The sequence below is a fragment of the Meles meles genome, unplaced genomic scaffold, assembly GCF_922984935.1.
Source record: "Meles meles unplaced genomic scaffold, mMelMel3.1 paternal haplotype, whole genome shotgun sequence".
NCBI classification, from domain to species: Eukaryota; Metazoa; Chordata; class Mammalia; order Carnivora; family Mustelidae; genus Meles; species Meles meles.
Genome location: NW_025721110.1, coordinates 268,712 through 288,422, shown reverse-complemented (window position 1 = coordinate 288,422; position 19,711 = coordinate 268,712). Strand labels below are relative to the sequence as shown.

At 57.3% G+C, this 19,711-nt stretch overlaps 1 protein-coding gene across 1 annotated transcript in view; it reads left to right on the top strand.

Moving 5' to 3' along the window:
- The first annotated feature begins 5,041 nt into the window (after positions 1–5,041).
- Positions 5,042–19,711, top strand: part of LOC123935977 (voltage-dependent N-type calcium channel subunit alpha-1B-like) — a 122,353-nt gene continuing 107,683 nt past the window's right edge. The window contains 1 exon segment of the mRNA XM_045996803.1: positions 5,042–5,332. Coding sequence (XP_045852759.1) covers positions 5,042–5,332 — 291 coding nt within the window.

Here is a 19,711-nt window from a genome sequence, read left to right as displayed (position 1 = left end):
CTCTGCCGGAGCCTGGCCGCGCAGCCGCAGCTGGGACCGGTCGGCCTCGTCGGACCCGCGGGGGAGACTTCCGGAGGCTGCGGGCGCGTGCGCCGACAGGACCCGCGTGGAGGCTGCGGGCGCATGCGCTGACAGGACCCGCGTGGAGGCTGCGGGCGCATGCGCTGACAGGACCCGCGTGGAGGGTGTGGGGCCGCGTCCGCGCCGACAGGACCCGCGTGGAGGGTGTGGGGCCGCGTCCACGCCGACAGGACCCGCGTGGAGGGTGTGGGGCCGCGTCCACGCCGACAGGACCCGCGTGGAGGGTGTGGGGCCGCGTCCACGCCGACAGGACCCGCGTGGAGGGTGTGGGGCCGCGTCCACGCCGACAGGACCCGCCGTGGAGGGTGTGGGGCCGCGTCCACGCCGACAGGACCCGCGTGGAGGGTGTGGGGCCGCGGCCGCGCCGACAGGACCCGCGTGGAGGGTGTGGGGCCGCGTCCGCGCCGACAGGACCCGCTGTGGAGAACGCGGGCGGCGTCTACGCTGACAGGACCCGCGTGGAGGTCGCGGGCGGCGTCTACGCTGACAGGACCCGCGTGGAGGTCGCGGGCGGCGTCGGCGCTGACAGGACCCGCGTGGAGGGTGTGGGGCCGCGTCCACGCTGACAGGATCCGCTGTGGAGGTCGCGGGCGGCGTCTACGCTGACAGGATCCGCTGTGGAGGTCGCGGGCGGCGTCGGCGCTGACAGGATCCGCTGTGGAGAACGCGGGCGGCGTCTACGCTGATGGGACCCGCCGTGGAGGGTGTGGGGCCGCGTCCGCGCTGACAGGAGTCCCGCCCCTCAGGCCCGCCGGAGCAGGTGAGCAGAAGCCGCCGGAGCAGGACGGGCGCGCAGTGTAGACGGTGCGGCCTCCGCGGGTTTGTGCGCGGCGCGGGGGTCGCGCGGGGCTGCGGGTCCCCCTGTCCCGCTCGGGTGCGCCCGGGTCGCGGCTGTGTCCGTGCGGCGGGTCCCGCACAAGGCGGCGAATCCCGGAGGGCTGCCGGGAGGGCGCGTCCGCGGACAAAGGCGGGGCCGGGGACGCGGGTTCCCTCCGCGGGGCTGCGGGGCGGCTTCCCGGGCGGAGCGGGCGTGCGGCCGCCGCGGGGTCTGTCGCGCTGAGCCGCCCCGGCCGCCGCCCCGGCCGCTGTCCCGAGGCCCGACCGCTTCCTCCGGCTCCGACCGGCTGCGGGCGCCGCGGGGACCTGGACCCCGAGTCCCGCCGCGTCCGCCGCGCCCCGGACCCGGCCCGACCCCGGCCTCCCGCGAGTGTCCGGCGGCCGCGGCTCCCGCGAGGGCGAGTGGCCCGTCCACGGGGACCGGACCCGGCGGGCTCGGCCTCCCTCCGGGTGCGACGGCGTCTCTGCGCCTGCGACCTGGTGCCGCGGGGGTCGGGAAGCGCCGCGTCCTCTGCGGTGACCTCGGATCCGCGGACCGTGTCCCAGAGACGCGTCGTCCCCGCGCGCAGACCCCGCGGTCGCTCCCGAACCACGTCGGCCGTCGCAGGGGCTGCCTCGGGCGTTTGACCCCGAACAGCGGCGCTGCCCCGCGGAACCCCCACGGAACCCCGGGTGAGGAAACCCTGGCGGCGCCCGCAGGGGCCCCGAGACCGCAGGCCACGTGAGCCGCCCCGACCGCGTCTTCTCGGTCCGGCGGGTTTTCTCCTCCCGGAGCCGCGGCCGGACTCCCCTGTGCGCCCGACCCGACGGGTTTGAGGGCGCAGCGGGCTCCGGTCTGAGCGCAGGGTCACGTCCCTGGGGCCGTTTCGGTCCGTGCGCGTGGCGACATGCGTCCTCCGTCGCGTTTTCACGGCGACCAAACGTGACCACACGGACCGCTTCGGACAGGGCAGGTGGCAGGTCCGCAGCCTCGGCCGAGGTCACGCGCCGCACGTCATTGTCCAGAACGTTCTCCTCCTGCCCGAGGGGACCGTGTGCACGAGACACCGACTCCCTGTCCCCTGCCTCGGCCGCAGCCGCATCCGACTGTGTGTCCCAGACGCCTCCTCCGAGGGGTCCCCGTGTCCGTCCCTCCAGACGCCTCCTCCGAGGGGGTCCCCGTGTCCGTCCCTCCAGACGCCTCCTCCGAGGGGTCCCCGTGTCCGTCCCTCCAGACGCCTCCTCCGAGTGGTCCCCGTGTCCGTCCCTCCAGACGCCTCCTCCGAGGGGGTCCCCGTGTCCGTCGCTCCAGACACCTCCTCCGAGGGGGTCCCCGTGTCCGTCCCTCCAGACGCCTCCTCCGAGGGGTCCCCGTGTCCGTCCCTCCAGACGCCTCCTCCGAGGGGGTCCCCGTGTCCGTCCCTCCAGACGCCTCCTCCGAGGGGGTCCCGTGTCCGTCCCTGCAGACGCCTCCTCCGAGGGGTCCCCGTGTCCGTCCCTGCAGACGCCTCCTCCGAGGGGTCCCCGTGTCCGTCCCTCCAGACGCCTCCTCCGAGGGGTCCCCGTGTCCGTCCCTCCAGACGCCTCCTCCGAAGGGGTCCCGTGTCCGTCGCTCCAGACGCCTCCTCCGAGGGGTCCCCGTGTCCGTCCCTCCAGACGCCTCCTCCGAGGGGTCCCCGTGTCCGTCCCTCCAGACGCCTCCTCCGAGGGGTCCCCGTGTCCGTCCCTGCAGACGCCTCCTCCGAGGGGTCCCCGTGTCCGTCCCTCCAGACGCCTCCTCCGAGGGGTCCCCGTGTCCGTCCCTCCAGACGCCTCCTCCGAAGGGTCCCCGTGTCCGTCCCTCCAGACGCCTCCTCCGAGGGGTCCCGTGTCCGTCCCTCCAGACACCTCCTCCGAGGGGGTCCCCGTGTCCGTCCCTCCAGACGCCTCCTCCGAGGGGGTCCCATGTCCGTCCCTGCAGACGCCTCCTCCGAGGGGGTCCCCGTGTCCGTCGCTCCAGACGCCTCCTCCGAGGGGTCCCCGTGTCCGTCCCTCCAGACGCCTCCTCCGAGGGGTCCCGTGTCTGTCCCTCCAGACGCCTCCTCCGAGGGGTCCCGTGTCTGTCCCTCCAGACGCCTCCTCCGAGGGGGTCCCGTGTCCGTCCCTGCAGACGCCTCCTCCGAGGGGGTCCCGGTGTCCGTCCCTCCAGACGCCTCCTCCGAGGGGTCCCCGTGTCCGTCCCTCCAGACGCCTCCTCCGAGGGGTCCCCGTGTCCGTCCCTCCAGACGCCTCCTCCGAGGGGGTACCCGTGTCCGTCCCTCCAGACGCCTCCTCCGAGGGGGTCCCGTGTCCGTCGCTCCAGACGCCTCCTCCGAGGGGTACCCGTGTCCGTCCCTGCAGACGCCTCTTCCGAGGGGTTCCCGGTGTCCGTCGCTCCAGACGCCTCCTCCGAGGGGTCCCGGTGTCCGTCCCTCCAGACGCCTCCTCCGAGGGGTCCCCGTGTCCGTCCCTCCAGACGCCTCCTCCGAGGGGTCCCCGTGTCCGTCCCTCCAGACGCCTCCTCCGAGGGGTCCCCGTGTCCGTCCCTCCAGACGCCTCCTCCGAGGGGGTCCCCGTGTCCGTCCCTGCAGACGCCTCCTCCGAGGGGGTCCCGTGTCCGTCCCTGCAGACGCCTCCTCCGAGGGGGTCCCCGTGTCCGTCCCTGCAGACGCCTCCTCCGAGGGGGTCCCGGTGTCCGTCCCTCCAGACGCCTCCTCCGAGGGGGTCCCGGTGTCCGTCCCTCCCTGAGCACCGGCGTCCGGTCCTCGGTCCGGAGTGCAGAGTGGAGCCGGCAGCCTTCAGACGCGCACGTGGTGTTTGCCGTAGATTTACGGAAAAATTGCCCCCATTCCTGCTTTCGTGAGTGTTTGTATCCGCAACAGACATGGATTTTGGTTAACATTTTCTGCAGCACTTAATACGACCACCGGTTTTACTTAAACATTCATTGTGGGTAACATTGTTTCACTCTATCGAACAACCCTTGAGATGTTTGTGAAGAGACACTTGCTTATGGCGCACAGTGTATCCGTGAGCTCTTGGTTTTGCAATTTTCCTATCAGGCTCCTCACGTTTATTTAAAGAAAGGTAGAGGAATGTATTTTGCTGATTTTGTGATGATTTCATTGGGGTTGATATTAGTGATTAGGATGGGCATTAGGGTTAGGGTTAGGGTTGCCTTAGGCTTAGGGTCTCCCTGTCCTCGCCGGCACAGAGCCCATTCTCCAGGAGCCAGAGTGATCTTTTTGGAACATAACCTTTGGGTCTATCTGTGGTCTTCTCCCCTCCTGCCTCCCCTCTCCAGCCTCACCTCTCCCATGGGGACCCTCTGTTCTGTGGGCACCCAGGAGTGTGGTTTCCCACAGGTGCCTCAGGCCTCTGGGAGCAGGAGGTAGGGAGGCCTGGGAGAGTGGCTGTTGCTTAAAACAGCCCAGAGCCTGCCCCCTTCAAGAAGGTGCACATGTTCACCGCCCCCAGCTCTGGGGTCCTGCTGCCAGCTCTGGCAGTGAGCCTCCTCACACCCTGTCCCCTGTCCCTATAGCTACATGGGCTTCCTGGACCTGTTCTTGCAGACAGCGGAGAAGCCCATCATGGTGGCCACAGGGTCATCTACTATGTCTGCACGGACCAGCCGGCTGCCAGGCCCATGTGCCCCTCTAGGAGGGCTGAAACATAGTGGTCCTCATGGTGAGACACAGGGTCACCTGCTACATCTTCACTGACCAGCTGGCTGCCAGGACCTGTGCTCCCCGCCCCCCACCCCAGCAGGGCCGGAGGGTGGTGGTCTTCGAGGTCTGTGGTTCTCTGCACTGGCAGGTTGTGTCCGTGCAGCACATGGTGATGCTCGGCTGCTTCTGCGAGCAGCACTTCCTCCGCAAGGTGGACGACTCGGTGTGTAGGTGCAGACCTGAAGGTCTGCGACCACATGGGTGTGGACCTCCTGTCCCCCCTCTTTGGCACCTTGTACCCCAGTTTACTGGGTAGCCTGCAAGGACTTCAGCTACGAGTGCCAGCCGTAGTCCCAGGCCCACATCCCCAGGGATCAGGGCAACATTTACTACATGGGGGCTTTTTTGGGGTATGGGTGGTGGAGGTTCACTGACTGACCTTGGCCTGTCACCATGTGATGGGGGGCGACCTGGCCAATGGGATGGAGGCCATGTGGCATGACAAGAGCCAACTGAGCAGGTATCTGCTCAACCATAAGCTCACCAAAATGTTATCCCCAGAAGACCTGTGGGACCTGCAGTGGCTGGACTGTCCCCTGGAGAACCTGTGGTACCCACAACTGCTGGGCTGTCCCTTGGAAGACCTGTGGGACCCGTGGCTGCTACACTGTCCCCTGGAGAACCTGTGGTACCCGCGGCTGCTGGGCTATCCTGGAGGACCCGGGGGACATGTGGATGCTGGAGGATCTGTGGGATCCGCACATGCTGGGCTACCCACCACCCCTTCCCCCATCATGGAGAAGCTGAGATACATGGCTGTGCCCAAGAATCACCAGGACACCAGGAACACACGAGGGGCTGCCCCCATGTCCATCAGGGGATGAGGCCAGTGGAGCCGTCAGAGCAGGTTCCTTCTTCGGTCCCCTTGAGGGAGACTGTGAGGCCCAGATGTCCAGGGCCCCAGCCACACCTGCATACGGGAGGCCTGCCCGGGGACACAAGTTCCTCTCTTTGTGGTCACTACATTATGATAACTTCTGGGTCATTGGCCCTGTGAATGGCTCCAGTTTTATGTCACATGTTTTTCTGTGTCAATCTGAGCATCATCTTTAAAAAGAACAGTCGAGAGAAAAGGTTTCCTCCCTGGTTCTGAACAGACACACCTTGGTGGGGCTGGGAGTGGCCCTGCAGCTGCTGTGGAGCCAGAATGGCCCTGGCTGGGTCTTCCCTCCCAGTCCCATGGGGCTTCAGGGTCAAGCGTGTGTCAAGCCACCTGTCAGACCCCCAGTCCCCTGACTGCCAGAGGACTTGGCTGTGGCCGATAGCTCAGCCTCCAGGAGAATGGAACCCTCTGGGCTATATGTGGTTCCTGCCTTGGTTTTAAATGGCTATTTCTGTGCTGGTGTTTGTAAAATGGGGGCACCGGCTCCGTCTGGATGCAGGTCCTGTTGGAATTCCTCCGTGCCCACCGGTGGTTTTGCCCTTGTGCCCTCATCTGCCTGCACTGTGTCTTAGCAAGCATTCACTGAGTGCCTGCTGTGAGCTGTCACCGACAAGGGGCAGAGCGTGAGAGTGAGAACTAAGATACAGGATCCCCGCTCCAGGGCCCTCCTGGGACTCACGATGGCCCTGACCTCCTGCCTCACTTCTTTCCTAGTGTGGTGTAACAGACACGTAACTGACACCGTGAAGCACGTTTCAGGGTCAGTTCGGTGGGAATGAGTACATTTGCTCTTCTGGACCTGCCACCTCCATCCACTGCCACAACTCTGTCCTCACCGCAAACTGAACTCTGCTCACCCTAACCCTAACCCTCCACTTCCCCTGCCCAGCCCTGGCACCCACTAGCTCCTTCCACCTCTATGACTCAGTTCTCCGTCCCTCACAAGTGGGGTCCTTCAGTATCAGTCTTTGGGGGACAGGCTTATTTCATGTAGCATAATGGCCTCAAGGTCTGTCCCCATGAGCCTGGAGCTGAACCACTTCCCCCCAAAAGGAGTGGTTCAGACCTTTCCTGTCTACGCCGAGCCTCCTCAGTCCCCTCTGCCCCTCATCTTCCTTCTCAGCCTGAAGATGATCCCAACCAATCTGCAGCTTTGAAGAGCTCAGAAAGTGAGGGTACCGCTGAGGGCACGTTTCAGAAAGCTTTCCGTTTTCAGTTCTTGAATCAAAGCCCTGAGATCTCTAAAATGCCAGCAGTGTTAGTGTGGGCCAGAAAATCACACGTCTCGGTGCACCCAACACCACCTGAACAATTGGCCCTTTCTTGTCACTTGAGCTGAATGCAAAGGCTTGGGAGTGGGAGCTTGAGGGCAGGGCCCGAGTCAGCCTTTGTGTTTGGGGGACAAAGGCCGTCCAGAGAAGCTTGTGCCGAGCCTGAGGAGGGAGTCTGTGTGGAGACCCCAGCTGCAGACACTGCTGTCTCCTGATGCCCCCTCAGCCCACCCCAGTGCACCTGCTTCTGGGCGAGCCCCTGCCCCTCCTCTCTGCAGAGGGCTCTTTCCTGTACCAGTGGTGCCTCCTCCCTGGCCAGTCACTGCCGGCCTGCAGCCTGGGAGGGCAGATACCAGATGACCTCCAGCCCTGGGGGCAGAGCAAGTGTGAGTGGGGTGTGGTCTTCCAGCTGGCTTGAGCGCCAGGCCCCCACCGTGCTCACTCTCCTGTGGGCTCACTGTGCTACGTCCTCCCTCAGGCTCCTTAGACCCAAGTCGTCCTCTGCTTGGGGACCTTTCTTTCTTTCTTTTCAGCGTAACAGTATTCATTGTTTTTGTACCACACCCAGTGCTCCATGCAGTACATGCCCTCCCTATTATCCACCACCTGGTTCCCCAACCTCCCACCCCCTGGCCCTCCAAAACCTTCAGGTTGTTTTTCAGAGTCCATAGTCTCTCATGGTTCATCTCCCCTTCCAGTTTCCCTCAACTGCCTCACCTCTCCATCTCCCCATGTCCTCCATGTTATTTGTTATGCTCCACAAATAAGTGAAACCATATGATACTTGATTCTCTCTGCTTGACTTATTTCGCTCAGCATAATCTCTTCCAATCCCGTCCATGTTGCTAAAAAGTCGGGTATTCATTCTTTCTGATGGAGGCATAATACTCCATTGTGTATATGGACCACATCTTCCTTATCCATTCGTCCATTGAAGGGCATCTTGGTTCTTTCCACAGTTTGGCGACTGCGGCCATTGCTGCTATAAACATTGGGGTACAGATGGCCCTTCTTTTCACTACATCTGTATCTTTGGGGTAAATACCCAGCAGTGCAATTGCAGGATCATAGGGAAGCTCTATTTTTAATTTCTTGAGGAATCTCCACACTGTTCTCCAAAGTGGCTACACCAGCTTGCATTCTGCTTGGGGACCACTCTTGACCCAGGCTCCACAGGCTGGGATTGGGAGCAGATCATCTGGACCTTCTGGACTCATGCTTCCATGCCCATGGGCACAGGCTGGCCTCACAGACTCGTCAGAGGAGACCCAGTGCAGGAAGATGTAGGCCACTACATGGGAGATGCCAAGTGACCCCAGAGGGAGCATATAGGCCTTGTGCAAAGCACCGGGCTCAAGTGCTCAGCACAGGATCTGGACACCAGTCCACAGGACATGGGAAGCCCTGGTGGGGGAGGCCCTGGCAGGGGGTGGGGGTCCATAGAAGTGTCCCAGAACAGGCAGGACACAAGGAAGGCAACATGGCTGAGCTTCCCCAGGAGGTTGATGGAAGAGTCAGAGGATCACAGAGACCTTTGGGTAACCTCAGAGGCCCTGGAGATGTTGGCTGAAATGCTCTCATTTGGTCAGAAAAGTTGTGTCACAAACCCTCAGTCAAAATTGAATGATTTACTGTTTGTTGCTTCTAGGAATCAGTGTGTATGGGCCATTAGAAGTCACATTGCATGAAGTCTAGGATATATTTACTTTTCATCATTTTTCAGGACAAGATTTTTCTTGAGGAAATGCTAAGCATGTGTGTTTCCTTTCTTTTCTTTGTGAAATGGGCCTCTGTTTTCAGGAGCAGATTCCTGGTGCTCATCACCACTACGAGCCCTGAGGACTACCCCCTGTCACCTCCCACAGTGGATGTGACCACATGGGTTGAGGGGAGCTCAATGATGAAGCCCCAGTGCTCAGTACAGAGCAGGGACCCCAGATTCTCTGCTGAATGAGGGAGGGCATGAGAGAGGATGACAATGAGGGAAAGAGAGGGAGGGAGGATTGCAGGGAGGGGGGAGTATGAGAGAGAGGGAAGGAGGAGGATGAGTGGGGAGGGAGAGAGGCAGAGAGGGAGGCAGGGAGGAAGGAGAATGGAGTCCGGGATGGAAGGGAGGGGTGGAGGGGAAGGAGAGGGGGGAATGAGTGATGGAGTGAATAAATGAGGGAGGGAGGGAAGGAGTGAAACTGCAGAAGCCAGTCCACACATCAGGGGCCATTATTTTGGGTGAAGTCCGAGGAAATCACAACCCAGGCCCTGGATCATGGCTCGGGGCTGGTCCATCTGTCCGCCCAGTGCTGACCTTCCTTCTCCTCGGCCCTCTGTCATCCCGGATCCTCTCCACCTCCTCCTTAAACAATTCTGAATGTCTCCAGGAGCAGCGTGGCAGGCGTGGGGTCTCAGGAGGGGCTGCCACGATCCTGCGCCCCAGACGACACTGAGAAAGTAGCCACGGGACATTCTGTCATGAGGACTGGGAGGAGGATTCCATCCATCTCCTTGGGCATGAACACGGTTCCAGTCCCTGCTCTTTCCACCACCGCTGTGCCAGCTGCTCCTGAAAACATGTCTGTGAACGACCGAGCCAGAGTTTCTGGGGGTGAGTCCGGGCTGAGCCCTGCTAGGTGAACGGTGCACCTGTGGCCTGGGACGGGTGCGGCTCACGGTGGTCCCAGACAGGGGTGCCTGTCCCCCTTCTCTCCAGGGGACCTGCCTTGGACCTCTGCTTCCTCACGTTCTCCCCAGGGCTGCTGGTCCCCAGACCGGACCCCTGCCGGTGTGAGGGTGACCAGCGCTGGCTCCCCAGGGTTTCCTTTGCCCGAGTCCTTGCTCAGGAGCTCCTGCATCTCCTGACACATACTCCCCGTGTGCCCAGCCTCCCCCTCAAACTTGCACGTGTTTGGTCTCTGTCCCTGTCTCTGTCCCTGTGGGACCCAGTGACTTGGAGCATGGACTGGAGCAGACCCATGGGAAACCTTTCTCTGGCCTAGGGTGGGGAGCAATGCGTCTGCCCTCTGCGGTGTGCCTTCCGGCTTTCTGCATTTCCCTGGTTTCTGTGTGGGCCACGGGAGGGAACAGCCGTGTCCTGTCTGGGGACCGACTGGGGTGTCCCAGCAGGAACAGGGTCCTTGGCCCCAAGATTGTGCCCAGAATTCCTGAAGGGGTGCCTAGCATGACATCGCCTCTGTAATCCATTCTGCGCGTCGACATCAAATAAGGGCAATTCTATGTCCAACAGGGAACAAAACCAAACGAATGCCCTTTGAAAGGCACCCGTTGAGGGATTCCACTTCCAGAAACCTCCAGAACACGTGCAGGAACAGAAAGAGAAAGCAACTCAGGGGCTGCGAGGGCCAGGCTGGGGGAGCCATGGGCAGGGAGGGCTTGGGCTCAGGGTCTCCTTTGGGGAAGGAGCTATCCTGCAGCGACGTTCTGGGGTGTGGTGGCGCAGCGTTGGGAATGTCCTTCATGCTCATGACGTGTTCAAGGGAAAACAAGAACTTTTATTTAAAATAAATAATACAGAGCATAGAGGAGATGGAAGGCGACTAGGGCGGTGACTCCATAGAGGAGAGGAAGAACACAGGGGGAGGGGAGGAAACATTCTGCGGGGATGTCGGGGTCAGGGGACGGAACGGAGGGTAATTTTACGGGGAGATCTCCCCGCAGAGTTGTGGGCTCTGGATGCGGGTCTGGGAGCCCCGCAGGAGCAGGTGCCAGGGCAGGCGTTGGGACCGGGGCGGGGGCAGGGTCAGCGGTCGTGGCCAGCGCAGGATCCAGAGCAGGGGCTGGGTCCGAGGCAAGAACAGGAGCCCAGGCAAGGGCAGGGAAAGGAGCAGGAGCAAGGGCTAGGGGCAGGGGCTGGGGCGGGATCAGGGGCATAGGTAGGGGCAGGGGAAGGCGCAGTGGTCCTGGCAGGGCCAGGGGAAGGGCCGGGGGCAGTTGAAGGGGAAGAAGCAGGGGCAGGGTCTGGGTATGGGGTGGGAACAGAGGCGCAGGCAGGCGAAGGGGAGGCCATCCTGGCAGGAGCCGGGGAAGGGGCAGAGGCCAGAACAGATGGAGGACCTGGGTCTGGGGCAGGGGCAGGGGCAGTGGCCCTGGCAGGGAAAGGAGAAGGGACAGGGGCAAGGGCAGGAGCTGGGTCTGGGGCAGGAACAGGGGCCCCATGAGGGCCCGGGGAAGCGGTGGGACCGAGGGAGGAGCTGGGTTAGGGGCAAGAACAGGAGCACAGGCAAGGGCAGGGAAAGGAGTAGGAGCAAGGGCTAGGGGCTGGGTCTGGGGCGGGAACAGGGGCATAGGTAGGGGAAGGGGAAGGGGCAGTAGATCTGGCAGGGCCAGGGGACAGGAAGGGGGCAGTTGAATGGGAAGAAGCAGGGTCAGTTTCTGGGTCTGGGGTGGGAACAGGGGCACAGGCAGGGGAAGGGAAGGCTGTCCTGGCAGGGTCAGAGGCAGGGGCAAGAACAGGGGTAGGACCTGGGTCTTGGGCAGGAGCAGGGGCAGTGGCCCTGGCAGGGAAAGGAGAAGGGACAGGGGCAGGGGCAGGGGAAGGGACAGGAGCAGGAAGAGGAACTGGGGCAAGTGCACGGGCGATGGCCTGTGCAGGGTCAAGGGCAGGAGCTGGGTCTGGGGCAGGAACAGGGGCCCTGTGAAGGCCCGGGGAAGCGGTGGGACTAAGGGAGGATCTGGGTCAGGGGCGAGAACAGGAGCACAGGCAGGGGCAGGGGACGTGGGGGTAGCTCTGGTAGGGGCAGGGGCAGGGGGAGCGGCAGGAGCAGGGCTGGGGGCAGGCGCAGGAGCCGGCCCTCCCTGCACAGCATCAGCACCTCCGTGGGCAGGCGGCCGGTGCCCTGTCGGCTCCCGGTCTCCCGCCGAAGTCTCTCTCATCACCATGTCCCCCTCCGGAGCTGCTGAGGTTGGGAGTGGGTCTAGCTTCTCCGCCTGAGTAGCTGTGAGAGGAGAGAAGGTCACCCGCGGGCCTGCCTCTCCCTGGGGCTTGGCAGAGACCGAGCGCAGCCCAGGGTCTCCCGGAGAAGCCGCAGCCACGAAGGAACCCTCCCCGGGACGTCTCCCCGATGGCAGGCCGCCCCCTGGGTGCTCTGAGCCAGGTCGTGGCTCCCGGCCCCACGCCAGCCTGTGGGGGCTTCTCCCTGTGGGGCCCATCACCGACCCCTCCCCACACAGCCACAGGCACCCCATCCCAGCCTTCTCACCCTCGGCCTTGGCCTCCGTGGGCTCCGTGTCCAGGACCGCAGTCCAATGGAGTAGCGGGGACCGTGGTCTGGGAGGGACCGGAGGCCTTCCCAGGACCGGGGACTCCAGGGTCAGGGAGGAGTGCGTGTCTTCCCGCCTCCTTCCTATTTCATCCCTTGCCTGCCAAGGCAGAGACGGGGAGCGTGCAAGAGGCCTCAGAGCCCTGCCCGGCCATACCCACCATCCTCCTGCCCAGTCCCCCGGCTTCTCCCGGATCACACGCAGACCTGCACGTGCACAGCCCCGCACCTGTGTCAGGGACCCGTCCCTGCAGGGTCTCAGGATAAACCCCGGGCAGAAGGACGCAGCCCCCACACCCCATCCCACGTAGCCAGCCTGAACCTGGGGTGTGAACATGACCTGCCCACCAGGCATCTGACCCCTCATCAGCCTGCTCCTGCTCGGGGCGTGTCCACCCCTGATGAGCTCTCTTCACACACACACGCGCGCACACACGCACACACACACACACACACACACACACACACACACACACACACGGGGAGGAGGCCTGGGGCGACACGGGTCGATCGGAAGGTGTGGGGCTGTCTGACTCGGAGCTTCCCGGGGTCACCTTTCGATTCTTCTTGCCAAAGGGCCAGAGGCGTCGGGGAGCCCTGCCAGGCCCTCCGCAGTGAGGGGATGTGCTTGGCGGGCGAGCTCTCGTCTGCTCGCCTCCTCTGGACTTGGGTATGCAACAGAGGAACATGTCGCTTCTGTCGGGATCTCCGCAGAAATGAGCTGGGCAGGGGGTTGTCTCCGGAACGTGGGTGCCTGGATACGTGGGTTCCAATTCCGTTGGGCTGTGTCGTCAGGGAAGTGAGGTCACCGCTGCCTGGGGGCTCCTTATGGGACTTCCTCCTCACCCCGGAGATCCCTGAGGGCGCCCCTCCCCCAGCTGCTCCAGGCTCACCCCCCACCCCATACCCTGTCTCTACAGTGACCCCCACACAGCCTACCCACAGCCCCTGGGAGGCCTGGGTGCAGCTGTGGTCCCCGCTGTGAGCACCCAGAGCTGGGTTCAGACTGGGCTTCTGCTCCTGCTCCTGCCCAGTACTGGGACCGCGGACACACCCTGTGGCTCCCAGGGCCTCCCCAGTCTCCCTGTGTGCACACTGGGGGTGTTCTGGCTTCCACTTCTGGGGATGCCATCAGGGGTGGGACCTCTCCATACGTTCCATACCCGCTCTCCCGGGAGGCTGGTGCACACACTTGGCGATGCACGGGCGAGCCAGGGGCTGGGCGGGGGCATGGAGCACAGCCCAGAGTGGCCTGTATCTGCTCTGGCATCCAGGCAAAGCCACCCTCCTCCTGCCTGGGTCCCATCAGCCATGGCAAGGTGGCAGTTCATGGAGTCTGACCGTGGTGACACAGACCTCCAGGGGCTCCCATTAGGTTGAGGTCCAAGGGCCTCGTCTGCGCCCATGTGCCGGACAGCCCCCACCGTGGTTCCTGGGCATTCCCGAATCTGTCCTGCCAGGGTGGATGGCCCGTGGGCCTGAGAAGGGGACAAAGTGTTTGGCGGTGATTTCCCAGCCGATGGAGGAAAGTCTGTGACTTCTCCTGGTTCCCTCTCTCCTGTGTTCGGTGTCTGTCTCTGTCTTTGATTTTGTCTCCGGGTCTGTCTCTGTCTCTGGTTTTGTGTGTCTCACAGGAGCAGGATCTGTGGGCTCCAGGGGTGATGGGAGAAACCTCAGAAGTCTCCCTTGTCCCTGTTTCCCTTCCCTGGGCTGGTGCTTGGTTCCTTGCTAAGGCCTGTCCCCCTGAGCAGAGCACTGACTCTGGAACCTCTTGCACATGGGGCCCCTGAGGCTGCAACAAGGAGGGTCCCGACCTTGGTCCCTAGACCAGGGCTCTAGGGCTCTGCCACATTCTGCAAGCCCACGATCAGCCCCCCAAGCCTGCAGGCTGTCCTCTGCTCAGAAGGACCTCGAGGGTGTCCAAATCCTGTTCCCAAGACTGGGAGCACAGTGGGTCAGGGAGAGAGATTCAAGGCCCACCGGCTCTTCGGCAAGCCTGTGGGAGCCTAGGGACAGCCCGTCTCTATGGCCCCATTGGTAGAAGAGTAAGGGGAGGCCTTTGGCGGTGTAGCCCTGTCCACACTGGGGAGGGGGGGTTTACCTCTTCCTACTTCCAGGGGAGGTGTCCGGGGTGGTGACGGACACCAGGCCCCAGACCCTGTCCTCACCCAGTGCCCTGGCAAAGCCCCTGGGCCCCTTGGGGACCCCTTGACCATCAGCCCTTCCTGTCTGCTCTCCCCATGCTAAGGATCTCGGTCCTTGCCAGGAGACCTGACGCCCCTGACGCCATGGCCCAGCTGTCTACAACCTCTTTCTTCTTATCTGCCTTGTTACCCACCATTTTCCCAGGTTGTCTCCCCCTCTGAGCCCTAGCTGGGCAGAGTGGTGTGTGTGTGTGTGTGTGTGTGTGTGTGTCTGTGTGTGTGTGCGTGTGTGTCTGTGTGTGTGTGCGTGTGTGTGTGTATGTGCGCACGCTCAAGCATACGCCTCTCCCTGTCTGGGGAGGCCCGAGGTCACGTCCCCACATGGGACGGGGTGGGTAGCTCTCCCCAAGGATCTGAGAGGCTCTCACCCTCAAAGCAGACCTCATGGGAGGGTCGGGGCTTGCCTAGGACTGGAGGGAAGCTCTGCTCCTTGGACTCTGTACCCGTCTTTTGTCCTGGGCCAGTCCCTGCCTCTCTTTTTTTTTTTTTTTCTTTTTTTTTCTTTTTTTCCCCCATTTTATTTATTTTTTCAGCGTAACAGTATTCATTGTTTTTGCACAACACCCAGTGCTCCATGCAAAACGTGCCCTCCCCATTACCCACCACCTGTTCCCCCAACCTCCCACCCCTGACCCTTCAAAACCCTCAGGTTGCCCCAACCTCCCACCCCTGACCCTTCAAAACCCTCAGTTTGTTTTTCAGAGTCCATAGTCTCTTATGGCTCGCCTCCCCTCCCCAATGTCCATAGCCCGCTCCCCCTCTCCCAATCCCACCTCCCCCCAGCAACCCCCAGTTTGTTTTGTGAGATTAAGAGTCATTTATGGTTTGTCTCCCTCCCAATCCCATCTTGTTTCATTTATTCTTCTCCTATCCCCCTACCCCCCCATGTTGCTTCTCCATGTCCTCATATCAGGGGGATCATATGATAGTTGTCTTTCTCCGATTGACTTATTTCACTAAGCATGATACGCTCTAGTTCCATCCACGTCGTCGCAAATCGCAAGATTTCATTTCTTTTGATGGCTGCATAGTATTCCATTGTGTATATATACCACCTCTTCTTTAACCGTTCATCTGTTGATGGACATCTAGGTTCTTTCCATAGTCTGGCTATTGTAGACATTGCTGCTATAAACATTCGGGTACACGTGCCCCTTCGGATCACTATGTTTGTATCTTTAGGGTAAATACCCAGTAGTGCAATTGCTGGGTCATAGGTTAGTTCTATTTTCAACATTTTGAGGAACCTCCATGCTGTTTTCCAGAGTGGTTGCACCAGCTTGCATTCCCACCAACAGTGGAGGAGGGTTCCCCTTTCTCCACATCCTCTCTAGCATCTGTCATTTCCTGACTTGTTAATTTTAGCCATTCTGACTGGTGTGAGGTGATATCTCATTGTGGTTTTGATTTGTATTTCCCTGATGCCGAGTGACGTGGAGCACTTTTTCATGTGTCTGTTGGCCATCTGGATGTCTTCTTTGCAGAAATGTCTGTTCATGTCCTCTGCCCATTTCTTGATTGGATTGTTTGTTCTTTGGGTGTTGAGTTTGCTAAGTTCCTTATAGATTTTGGATACTAGCCCTTTATCTGATATGTCATTTGCAAATATCTTCTCCCATTCTGTCAGTTGTCTTTTGGTTTTGTTAACTGTTTCCTTTGCTGTGCAAAAGCTTTTGATCTTGATGAAATCCCAATAGTTCATTTTTGCCCTTGCTTCCCTTGCCTTTGGCGATGTTCCTAGGAAGATGTTGCTACGGCTGAGGTCGAAGAGGTTGCTGCCTGCATTCTCCTCAAGGATTTTGATGGATTCCTTTCTCACATTGAGGTCCTTTATCCATTTGGAGTCTATTTTCGTGTGTGGTGTAAGGAAGTGGTCCAATTTCATTTTTCTGCATGTGACTGTCCAATTTTCCCAGCACCATTTATTGAAGAGGCTGTCTTTTTTCCATTGGACATTCTTTCCTGCTTTGTCGAAGATGAGTTGACCATAGAGTTGAGGGTCGATTTCTGGGCTCTCTATTCTGTTCCACTGATATATGTGTCTGTTTTTGTGCCAGTACCATGCTGTCTTGATGATGACAGCTTTGTAATAGAGCTTGAAGTCCGGAATTGTGATGCCACCAACTTTGGCTTTGTTCTTCAATATTCCTTTGGCTATTCGAGGTCTTTTCTGGTTCCATATAAATTTTAGGATTATTTGTTCCATTTCTTTGAAAAAAATGGATGGTATTTTGATAGGGATTGCATTAAATGTGTAGATTGCTTTAGGTAGCATGGACATTTTCACAATATTTATTCTTCCAATCCAGGAGCATGGAACATTTTTCCATTTCTTTGTGTCTTCCTCAATTTCTTTCATGAGTACTTTATAATTTTCTGTGTATAGATTCTTAGTCTCTTTGGTTAGGTTTATTCCTAGGTATCTTATAGTTTTGGGTACAATTGTAAATGGGATTGACTCCTTAATTTCTCTTTCGTCAGTCTTGTTGTTGGTGGACAGAAATGCAACTGATTTCTGTGCATTGATTTTATATCCTGACACTTTACTGAATTCCTGTACAAGTTCTAGCAGTTTTGGAGTGGAGTCTTTTGGGTTTTCCACATATAGTATCATATCATCTGCAAAGAGTGATAGTTTGACTTCTTCTTTACCAATTTGGATGCCTTTAATTTCCTTTTGTTGTCTGATTGCTGAGGCTAGGACTTCTAGTACTATGTTGAATAGCAGTGGTGATAATGGACATCCCTGTCGTGTTCCTGACCTTAACGGAAAAGCTTTCAGTTTTTCTCCATTGAGAATGATATTTGCGGTGGGTTTTTCATAGACGGCTTTGATAATATTGAGGTATGTGCCCTCTATCCCTACACTTTGAAGAGTTTTGATCAGGAAGGGATGCTGTACTTTGTCAAATGCTTTTTCAGCATCTATTGAGAGTATCATATGGTTCTTGTTCTTTCTTTTATTAATGTGTTCTCTCACATTGATTGATTTGCGGATGTTGAACCAACCCTGCAGCCCTGGAATAAATCCCACTTGATCGTGGTGAATAATCCTTTTAATGTACTGTTGAATCCTATTGGCTAGTATTTTGGCGAGAATTGTTGCGTCTGTGTTCATCAAGGATATTGGTCTGTAGTTCTCTTTTTTGGTGGGATCCTTGTCTGGTTTTGGGATCAAGGTGATGCTGGCCTCATAAAATGAGTTTGGAAGTTTTCCTTCCATTTCTATTTTTTGGAACAGTTTCAGGAGAATAGGAATGAGTTCTTCTTTAAATGTTTGGTAGAATTCCCCTGGGAAGCCGTCTGGCCCTGGGCTTTTGTTTGTTTGGAGATTTTTGATGACTGTTTCAATCTCCTTACTGGTTATGGGCCTGTTCAGGTTTTCTATTTCTTCCTGGTTCAGTTGTGGTAGTTTATATGTCTCTAGGAATGCATCCATTTCTTCCAGATTGTCCAATTTGTTGGCGTAGAGTTGCTCATAGTATGTTCTTATAATTGTCTGTATTTCTTTGGTGTTAGTTGTGATCTCTCCTCTTTCATTCATGATTTTATTGATTTGGGTCCTTTCTCTTTTCTTTTTGATGAGTCTGGCCAGGGGTTTATCAATCTTATTGATTCTTTCAAGGAACCAGCTCCTAGTTTCATTGATTTTTTCTATTGTTTTTTTTGTTTCTATTTCGTTGATTTCTGCTCTGATCTTTATGATTTCTCTTCTCCTGCTGGGTTTAGGGTTTCTTTCTTGTTCTTTCTCCAGCTCCTTTACGCGTAGGGTTAGGTTGTGTACTTGAGACCTTTCTTGTTTCTTGAGAAAGGCTTGTACCGCTATATATTTTCCTCTCAGGACTGCCTTTGCTGTGTCCCACAGATTTTGAACTGTTGTGTTTTCATTATCATTTGTTTCCATGAATTTTTTCAATTCTTCTTTAATTTCCTGGTTAACCCATTCATTCTTTAGAAGGATGCTGTTTAGTCTCCACGTATTTGGGTTCTTTCCAGCTTTCCTCTTGTGATTGAGTTCTAGCTTCAGAGCATTGTGGTCTGAAAATATGCAGGGAATAATCCTAATCTTTTGATACCGGTTGAGACCTGATTTGTGACCCAGGATGTGATCTATTCTGGAGAAGGTTCCATGTGCACTAGAGAAGAATGTGTATTCTGTTGCTTTGGGATGAAATGTTCTGAATATATCTGTGATGTCCATCTGGTCCAGTGTGTCATTTAAGGCCTTTATTTCCTTGTTGATCTTTTGCTTGGATGGTCTGTCCATTTCAGTGAGGGGAGTGTTCAAGTCCCCTACTATTATTGTATTATTATTGATGTGTTTCTTTAATTTTGTTAATAATTGGTTGATATAGTTGGCTGCTCCCACGTTAGGGGCATAGATATTTAAAATTGTTAGATCTTCTTGCTGGACAGCCCCTTTGAGTAGGATATAGTGTCCTTCCTCATCTCTTATTATAGTCTTTGGCTTGAAATCTAATTGATCTGATATCAGGATTGCCACCCCAGCTTTCTTCTGATGCCCATTAGCATGGTAAATTGTTTTCCACCCCCTCACTTTAAATCTGGAGGTGTCTTCGCGTCTAAAATGAGTTTCTTGTAGGCAACATACTGATGGGTTTTGTTTTTTTATCCATTCTGATACCCTGTGTCTTTTGATTGGGGCATTTAGCCCATTAACATTCAGGGTAACTATTGAGAGATATGAATTTAGTGCCATTATTAGCCTGTAAAGTGACTGTTACTGTATATTGTCTCTGTACCTTTCTGATCTACTACTTTTAGGCTCTCTCTTTGCTTAGATGACCCCTTTCAATATTTCCTGTATAGCTGGTTTGGTGTTTGTAAATTCTTTCAGTTTTTGTTTGTCCTGGAAGCTTTTGATCTCTCCTTCTATTTTCAATGATAGCCTAGCTGGATAGAGTATTCTTGGCTGCATGTTTTTCTCGTTTAGTGCTCTGAATATATCATGCCAGGTCTTTCTGGCCTGCCAGGTCTCTGTGGATAAGTCTGCTGCCAATCTAATATTTTTACCATTGTATGTTACAGACTTCTTTTCTCGGGCTGCTTTCAGGATTTTCTCTTTGTCACTAAGACTTGTAAATTTTACTATTAGGTGACGGGGTGTGGAGCTATTCTTGTTGACTTTGAGGGGGGTTCTCTGCATCTCCTGGATTTTAATGCTTGTTCCCTTTGCCATATTAGGGAAATTCTCTCCAATGATTCTCTCCAATAGACCTTCTGCTCCCCTCTCTGTTTCTTCTTCTTCTGGAATCCCAATTATTCTAATGTTGTTTCGTCTTATGGTGTCACTTATCTCTCGAATTCTCCCCTCATGGTCCAGTAGCTGTTTGTCCCTCTTTTGCTCGGCGTCCTTATTCTCTGTCATTTGGTCTTCTATATCACTAATTCTTTCTTCTGCCTCATTTATCCTAGCAGT